The sequence below is a fragment of the Onychomys torridus genome, chromosome 16, assembly GCF_903995425.1.
Source record: "Onychomys torridus chromosome 16, mOncTor1.1, whole genome shotgun sequence".
NCBI lineage: Eukaryota > Metazoa > Chordata > Mammalia > Rodentia > Cricetidae > Onychomys > Onychomys torridus.
In genome coordinates this window covers 41114771-41124035 of record NC_050458.1, presented here as the reverse complement: position 1 = coordinate 41124035, position 9265 = coordinate 41114771, and the positions used below count along the sequence as shown (strand labels likewise).

Here is a 9265-nt window from a genome sequence, read left to right as displayed (position 1 = left end):
CCGGCCTCTATGCTGTATTTTTAAAAATAAGTTTCTATCTACTGTGAGAACTGAGTGGCTCTTTCCTGGAACCTGACCTTCCCCAACCCATGACCTTGATTGGTTTTACTCCTTATAAGGGGCCCAAAAGATGGATTCAGGGCTGCTCCCTTTAACTAGACTTAGGAGGCAGTCGCTGGCCAACTCTTGGATGCACCCAAACAAAAAAAAAAAAATCAAGCTTGCTTCAAATTTGGCTCAAATTGTGGTAGAGGTCTTAATCTCATCGTTGGGATTAACAAGACATTTCTGGCTGAAAGTTGACATGCTGCTTTAGAACTGAAGACGTCCTGTGATGCACAGGGCCACCTCACACTGCTGTTAAGGCCTGGCTTATTTCTAGGGACATGACCAGCTCCCAAGGCACCAGGGTCAGAGCTGAGCACAGGAGCTTCTAGAGCAATGGCAGGCAAAGGCCACCGCTTCTGCATGGGTGGACCTGACCCAGCCAGCTCCTGAGCACCACCTGACAGCCAGCAGCAGAGGAGCCTCAGGGCCACAGCCTGTGATAGTGTAGTAGAGGAGTCTCATTCCTGAGGGGCCCAGCTTGGTGGCCATCTCTACAGCTCATGAGCCTGTGCAGAGAAACAGGACCAGTGAGAAACATCCAGCTCTCAACCACATGCCCAGCAGAGGCTCCAGCTGCCCCTCCCTGCCCAACACTAGAACAGCTCTATGCAGGAACAGAGCCATGCCCGAAGCAAAGGCTCACCTAAGTTCCCACACCATTGTGACATAACCTTCTGGTTATGCTTTAATGAGACCAAATCAATAGAACCAAAGATCCGGTACCTCTAGCTGAATAAACTGCTGGAGAAACAATACTGAGGACATTTCAACAAACTTCTACCCAGGTGGTCCTGTACAGTCTGTGGCTGCTTCTCCACATACCCCCACACTGGATACCCGTGTGAACCCAGGTCTCTCTGCAGCCCTTTAACATAACAAGGGTGTTTGTTTCTATGGCCACTTGTTGAGGTTAAAGAAGCTTTTCTTTTTTGGGGGGGCTTTTCGAGACAAGATTTCTCTGTGTAGCTTTGTGCCTTTCCTGGATCTCACTCTGTAGACCAGGCTGGCCTCGAACTCACAGAGATCTGCCTGGCTCTGCCTCCTGAGTGCTGGGATTAAAGGCATGCACCCAGCCTTAAAGAAGCTTTTCTCCTCCCATTTATTTATGTATTGATTGTGCGTCTGTATGCACACATGTGCTGCAGGAAGTCAGAGAACTTAGGGCACCTGGTTCTCTCCTCCAACCCTGTGGGTCCCTGGGAACCAAACTCCGGTCCTTGGGCTTTGCCGCAAGTACCTTTACCCACTGGGCCGTCTTGTCAGCCCCAACCTCCCTCCCACAAACAGGAGACATGGTCAAAGAACCAGAAGAGAGAGGGATTCAATAAAGTGCACTCAAGCTGACACTCAGGACAGGGACAAACTCCTCAGCGGACACAGCCAGAGCTGTGGCCGGCTCTGCCTGCATGCTCGATGCCCCCTCCCCTGTGTCCATTTCCTGGCAGAACTTCCTCAGAGACTCGGGGACCACAGGGCCTTTAGGCTTGAGGTTCCCACAAGGCCCAGAACAGGGAAGGACAAGCTGCCTACAGCGGCCTTCATACCTCCCCACGCCCGTGAGTCCTCTGATGCCGCGTGAAGAAGCCCAGGTGCCGGAAGCCCTTCCCACAGTGTTCACACTGGTAGGATCTCTTTGTCAGGTGCAGCCTCTGGTGGATGCTGAAGCCCTTGGGCCACCTGAAGGCCTTCCCACACTCGCCACAGGTGTAGGGCTTCTCTCCACTGTGAATCCGCTGGTGGTGGCTGAGGTTCTCTTTAGTCCGAAAGGCCTTCCCACAGCCGTCACAGTAGAAGGGCCTCTCTCCAGTGTGAACGAGTCTGTGACGGAGAAGGTTGGACTTCTGTTTGAAGGCCTTCCCACAGTCACCGCACACATAGGGACGGTGCTCGGTGTGGATTTTACGGTGCTGTGCCAGGCGGTCCTTCAGGCTGAAAGCCTGCCCACAGACCTCACAGCAGAAGGGCTTTTCACTTGTGTGATTTCTCTGGTGGCGCAGGAGGTTCGACACCCAGCGGAACGTCTGGCCACACTCACAGCACTCGAAGGACCTGGTCCCGGTGTGCACTGTCTGGTGAGCAGCCAGGCGGCTGTGGCAGCTCAGTGCCTTGCCACACGTGCCGCAGATGAAGGGGTGTCCCTCCGCACCACTCCTGCACTGCTCCTTGAGGCCTGGCTGCTTCCTGCAGGTTTTTCCACACATCCGGTCCTGGAAAGCTTCCTGTGTGTCCACTCTCTTCCCAGAGCTGGCTCTGGGGAGGCGCACCTTACCCAGTGTCAGGACACTCTTCATCAAGGGAGCCCCCATCTTGGCTCCCATCCGTGGATGGGCCCTCTCGTGAACTGAAGCCAGAACACGGGGTCTCTTACGATCTGTGGACTTTCTGCCTCCTGTGGAGGAACAGACACATTTATCCAGAACTGGCCCTGGGGACAAGCCAACTTACAAAGCAGCTATCCAACAAAGGACAAAGGAAAAGCTATCAAGTGCCAATCAACGCAATCTACTTAAGGACTCAAAGGAAAATGCCATGAATTATGAAGAAAATGTGTTCAGTGTACACAGGGGAGCTAAAACTAACAAGACTTAAAGTGAGCCCCAATGTTCACCTGACCCAGCTGGTGGAAGACAGGGCCAGGTACTCTGACACAAAAGAAACCATAAGTGGGTTTAAATGGCCCCAAATTCACCAACTGTCCATCAAGCTTGGTCGGTTCAAGTAACAGGCCTTATTCCCTACCATGGAGGTGGACCTGAGGCAGGCACTGAGAGCTAGCTCTCTGCAAATCAGAACCCTCTGAGCCATAAGCTTCCTGCAAAGAGAGGCCAGATACACTCCCAGCTGGGGGCGCCACATAATCTGGGGGCCTCCCAGCTTGTCTCAGGCATATAAAGTGCCTGGGTCTGCCAGGTGGTGGCGGCACATGCCTTTAATCCCAGCACTCAGGAGGCAGAGTTAGGAGGATCTCTGTGAGTTCGAGGCCAGCCTAGGCTACCACATGAGTTCCAGGAAAGGTGCCAAGCTACACAGAGAAAAGCCAAAAAGTGCCTGGGTCTTACTTCTTGGGAGGATATGAAGTAAAAGACAAAACTCAGGGCAGAGGTGTAGCTCAAGAAATGCTTGCTTATCTAAGGCCTTGAGTTCTATGCCTAGTATGGCAAAAAGAAAACAAAGCCCCAGTATCACAAACCTGGAACATGTCAGATACACACACACACACACACACACACACACACACACACACACACACACTTATTCACTCTGTCTCTCTCTCTGCTCTACCAAACAGCTATCACAGTCAAATCTCAGCCGCTCCTAGACTTATCACAGACAGTGCTAGGACACCGCCTCCCTTTCTCAAACATCTCCCTTCCACAACAACCTCACCACAAGGGTCCATTGACACATGTACACATCTCTCCCATCAGAGCTTAGTGGCAGAAACATGCCAATCATCCACCTCCAGAGACCCTAATTAAGAAGGCACTGTGTGGGCTGGAGAGACAGCTTAGAGGTTAGGAGCATTGGCTGTTCTTCCAGAGGTCCTGAGTTCAATTCCCAGCAACCACATGGATGCACACAGCCATCTGTAACGAGACCTGATGCATTCTTCTGGCGTGCAGGCAGACAGAACACTGTATACATAATAAGTAATTTTTTTTTCTTTTTCTTTTGGTTTTTCGAGACAGGGTTTCTCTGTATAGCTTTGTGTCTTTCCTGGAACTCACTCTGGAGACCAGGCCGGCCTCGAACTCACAGAGATCTGCCTAACTCTGCCTCCTGAGTGCTGGGATTAAAGGTGTGCGCCACTGCCCGGCGTAATTTTTTTTTTTTTAAGGGCACTCTGCATCCACTCTCCCACTGTGTCTGTCTGAGGGGTGGGAAAAGTGGCTTTAATCAGTGCCAGGAAATGTGGGGGGGGGGGCACCCAAGAGCAGCCCAGCCTCCATCCTGCTTACCTGGGCAGACACCTTTTCGTGCTTCTAGAAACTCAGGTCTGTTCCAATCTTCAACCCATGGTTCATCCCACTGATCCAGGTGACAAATAAGGTCTGGTCTGGGGCCACGGTATCCTTTTCAAAAGTGAGAAATGGTATCTGATTTGTGTAAAAGACAACCTAAGTCTAGGACGCAGACTAGCTCTGGGCAGCACAATGACCCCAGCAGCCTAGTCGGCCCCTGTAGATCCCCTGGAGAAGCTGCCTGGCAGTAGGAATGAGGAAGCCAGAGGTTTACAGGAGGGAAACAGGAGTATGCCTGCCTGCACATGAGCACATCCCATGCAGGGACCTAGACTACCTCCAGAGGAGCCCAAAGAGATGACCTTGATCAGACACAGCACAGGGGTCTTATCCAGGACCTACTGGGCTCCAGAAACTGACACGCCGCCCTTACCCAGCTCGATGAAGTTCCTGAAGTTTTCAAGCATCACATCCCGGTAGAGGGTCCTCTGGCTGGGGTTGAGACACTCCCACTCTTCCCTGCAGAAGTACACAGCCACATCTCTGAAGGTCACTGGCATCTGACACACAAATGGCTCCAGAACTGCCTGCAACTGGGTGAGAGTGAGTCAGAGAGAGCATGCCCAAAACCCCCGCACTGTACGGGGAGAAGGGGCGGGGCAGGCAACGATCTCTGTGGTGGTTGATATTCATTGGGAGACACCTAGGAGACACACCCCTGTGAATGTGTTTGTGAGGCTGTTTCCATAGAAGTCTAACCAACCCTGAATGTATGCACTATCATCCCATGGGTGTGGTTCCTGTCTCATGAAAAGGGAAAGAACAGCTAGCTGAGCACCAGCGTTATCTTCACCTCCTAGCCAAGGAGGCCATCAGTCCAGGTGCAGCTCACACTCTTGCCTCCACGATGGGCTGTATCCCTTCTAACTGTGAGCCTCAACAAACCCTTCCTCCCTTGAGCTGCCTATGTCACAGCAATGGGAAACGTCACTGAGACAGAAAACATCCTCACTGTGCTGGGCATACAATTCTCCAATTTGTCCTGTGCCATTTGAAAACGAAACAGAGTCATAGTGGTGCACACCTTTGATCCCAGCACTCAGGAGGCAGAGGCAAGTGGATCTCTGAGTTTGAGGCCTGAGTTTTCCAGGACAGCCAGAGCTGTATACAGAGAAACCCTGTCTTGAAAAAACAACAAAAACCAGAACCAAAAAGAAGGACCATGAACCATCGTTAGCCACTGTTGTGGTTTGGCTGTAGGCAAGCATGACCTTCTCTTCACTGATCCCATTGCTATCAAGAAAGAGATAATCTTGAGTCTGTAGTCAGGACAACAAGATAAGCAAACAGCACAGTAATAACTAGGTGTACTGCAATGCTAATGAGTGTTCACAGTCTAGCAGGAGGGGTGGGCCACAACATTCACTACAATTTGACCCACAATCCCAAGCTTCTTGTGCTCAGCCCTCTTTCCTTTTCACTTGATCCAGGGTCCAGTTCCTGAAATGGTGCTACCCACATTCGGGTGGATATTTCCACTTCAGCCAACCATTTATGAACCCCCACCCCCATGGTGGCTCCTGCCTTTAACCCCAGCACTCGGGAGGCAGCGGCAGGTGGATCTCTGTGAGTTTGAGACCAGCCTGGTTTACCCAGTAAGTTCTAGGACTGCCAGGGCTGTGCAGAGAAACCCTGCCTCCAAAACCAAGAGGGGGAAAAAAAAGAAAAGGAAGGAAGAAAAGAAGAAAAGGAAGTCCCCCCCCCCCCCCCCCCCCCCCCCCCCCGGGTGAGCCGACTACAGAGACCCAATCTCAAAAACAAAGAGTTCAAGGGCAGGAGCCCTGGTGTCAATTCTGCTCCTGAGATAGAATTCCGACAAAAAACAGAGAAGAAAGGCTTATCTAACTTACAATTCCAAGTTATAGTCCATTGCTATGGGGATGTCAAGGCAGGAATTCAACATAGTCACATCGTGGTCAAATGCAGAAGAATAAATAAATAAAACGTTTAGAACTCCAACTTGCTTTCTCTAATCTTCCATAGTTCAGGGGACCCAAACCTGTGTTTGCCCATCAATTAAGCCAATCAAGGCAATGCCCCACAGGCGTGCCTAGAGGCCAACCTCAATTTAACAATCCCTTACTGAGACATTCTTCCAAAAGGACTCTAGATTGTGTCAAGTTGAGAAATTAATCATTACACCTACTTCGCCTACGCGGCTATGTCAAAGACCGCTCGGGATACTTAAAAAGCAAGCCAAACAAAACAAAGCAACAAAATTTAATGGGACCAATAAAACTTAGATTTTTCTGGTTCTAAAAAGGAGTTAGGAAGATAAAAGGGCAAGCTAGAGGAGATATTCCCAATTCACCATCCTGCCAAAGAACTAGTGGTATCCAGAATAACTTTTACAAACTAACGGTAAAAAGAGAAAGACATTCTGTAAGGGTAAAAATAAGCTGTACTAATCCTAGCAGTCAGCAGGAGACAGAGGCAAGGGGGTCAGGCACGATTGGAGCCCAGCCCGACTACAAAAGCGAGACCCTGTCTATAAACAGGGAAATTATGTTTAACACATAGCACAAAAGTTGCGCCTAGGGCATTCAACCCTGTGACATTGCGCCTGGACTAGTTTATCTGCAAACGCGCTGGTCTGCATTCTTATCTACAAACGACCTGCAAGGCCGAAAATTGGGACACACCGAAGCTCGGGAAACTCGGGTTCGGGTAGGGACTGCCAACCACAAACAAGCTGATCAAATGAGAACATTGCTCCTCATCTGAACACCTGAACTGGTGCAAGTGCAGGAAATCCACCTGAAAACAAGCAAGACTGTATGTAACCCTGGAGGGCAGGAGCCGACACAGACCCGGGCTGAGATCCGAGGGCTGCCCGAGCGCAGGACCAGCCAGAGGAAGGAAACCGGAGCGCGAGAGCCGTGGGATTGTGGGGAGAGGGTCCGTACTCACCGGAGGGTCCTCACGGTGAGCCCGCCCGGGAGGAGCGCTGTCCGGTCGGAAGCAGCGCTCGCGTCCAGCCTCCCGGGGAGCAGCGGCAGCGAGATGTGGGTGCATCTGAAGGCCGCAGGGGGCTCGGGGTGTGTGTGTGGGGGGGGGTGTCCAGTCGGCTTCAGCGCAAGCGCGGTGGCGCGGAGCAGGGTGACCCAGAGCTGCACGCCAGGCGGGCACCGGACGATCGCCCAGCTCCTGCAGCTTCAGTCCTCAGTTCGGCTGCGCGCCGCCCTGACTTCAACTCTCTAGCGGAAATACGCCAGCGACCGAAACCGCTTCCGGCAAATCTAGGAGCCGCCACTCAATCAATGATGCGCGCCAGACAAGCCCGCGGGAAAGCGGAAGTGTGCGCCCAGCAGCCCCCAGGAGCCCCGACCTTCGGTTGCTGCGGGCAGTCACACTTGCTGTGCACCTGACTGGTGTGCACCTGCCTCCTTCACCTGCTTGCCCTGGTCCTGCTGATCCCTCCACCGCGGAGGCTGGGCTGGGCTGTGGTGTTCCTGAGCCCTCTAGGAGTTTGTGGGGTTTTGAGACAAGGTTTCACTGGCTGCCCTGGAACTCTCTCTGTAGACCAGGCTGGCCTCAAACTCAGAGATCCGCCTGCTTCTGCTTCCCAAGGGCTGGGATTAAAGGCATGTGCCACCACACCTAACTTCTCTCTTTTTTACTTTTAAGTGTGTAAGGTATAAGTAATCACACAACTTCCATTTTAACCTGTTGAGTGTCCCAGTAGTGTACGGGACCTGCAGTTTTGCGTCTTGCCTTACCATGCAAATCAGAAATGTCCCTACCCAGGGAACTTTTCTCCAGTCCCTCTCCAGCAGCCAGGGCCACCAACATTCCTTGTTTGGAATTTGTCCTAGGACCTTCTCGACCCGATGTTTGCCAGATTCGTTTATGTGGCGGCATGGGTCAGGATTTCCCACCTCCTTCTGCTTACTCACTGGTTAATGGACACTTGGGCCACTCTGGTGCTAAATGTAATCCTAACGATCCAAACTTGTAATTCTAGTTTGGGCAATATTTCATTTCATAAAATAAGATAGTCCCACGAACTGAGCAGATGTCTGTTTTACAGAGAGGAGAATTAGATCTAAGGGAAAGAAAGAAAAAGATTGGTCTTGTCAACTTTCTTCCTAAGGCAGAGAGAGACTACAGGGGAAAAAAAAAAACCTGCAGGGACACTGGGTTAGTCCAGGTTGCTTTTCTGTAAGGATTAAAGCAGAGCAAATGCTACTGTCTCGCTCACTGAAACCCACCCTCTCCTGATTTCTCAAAAGGTCAGATAACAACCCAGCTTCCCTTGATACCTAACACTTGAGTATGGCTGACTCCTTTGCTGATACTGGTCAGCTAAAGGCCCAGTGTAGCTCAAATTCTAATTGGTCTTAATGATAAAAACCCGGAGCCAGATATCAGGGGTAAATGCTGAAAGATCAGAAAGACAAAGGAGCAAGCTACAGCCACCTCTTACCTCGACAACTCTTCAGCCGAAAAGGGGGCTGAGCTCCTGTCTCCAGCCAGTCATATAAAGTCCTGTTTCCTCCTCCCAAGTGCTGGGATTGAAGGCATGTGCCTCCCAAGTACTGAGATCAAAGGCATGAGATCCCAAGTGCTGGGATTAAAGGTGTGTGCCACCAGGGCCTGGCCTCTAAGGTTAACTAGTGGCTAGCTCTGCACTCTGGTCTCCAGGCAAGCTTTGTTAAGAGCACAAAGTATCACCATAGCCCAGTGCAGGAGCCTACTCCATGCAACGACTTCCTGGGGATTTTGTTGAATAAGGGTGCTATGAACACAGGTGTACATTATCTGTTAGCATTCACTTCTTTGGACTATGTATTTAAGAAGTGGAATTTCTGGAATTTTCTAGACTGTGTTAATTCTGTCTGACTTGTTGAGGAATCAACACGCTGTCTTTACATCAGATGCACCTGTGCTCTGAGAAGCAGACCTGAGTGGTTCAAATCCTACATCCTCACCAACCGTGTTAGTTTTCTATCTGGAGTTGTTTCTGGGCCTTTTATTTTGCTTAAATTGTAACCATCATAACTGATTTACAGTGGTATGTCATCTTGGTGTTGCACAAAGTAGCACAAAGCAAAGCCCAAGTAGCTTGGCAAGACAGTTGCTTGCTGAAAGCCGCAAATATATTCAAAGTAGGATCTCAGCCAATGGTGACAAAG

General features: G+C 50.9%; 1 protein-coding gene across 2 annotated transcripts; it reads right to left on the bottom strand.

Annotated features, from left to right (window-relative positions):
- Nucleotides 1–1413: 1413 nt before the first annotated feature.
- On the bottom strand, nucleotides 1414–7633 carry Znf707 (zinc finger protein 707). Of its 2 annotated transcripts, none has more exons than XM_036208261.1 (4): nucleotides 7041–7633; nucleotides 4504–4663; nucleotides 4068–4181; nucleotides 1414–2497 (listed from the first exon to the last, which is right to left on the bottom strand). In XM_036208261.1, the coding sequence occupies exons 1-4, from the start codon at nucleotides 7143–7145 to the stop codon at nucleotides 1647–1649; spliced, it is 1230 nt and encodes a 409-aa protein (XP_036064154.1). In that variant the 5' UTR covers nucleotides 7146–7633; the 3' UTR covers nucleotides 1414–1646. The 2 variants fall into 2 exon arrangements, with proteins under 2 accessions (XP_036064154.1, XP_036064156.1); XM_036208263.1 differs by having other exon boundaries at nucleotides 4504–4657.
- Between the last annotated feature and the right edge of the window lie 1632 nt (nucleotides 7634–9265).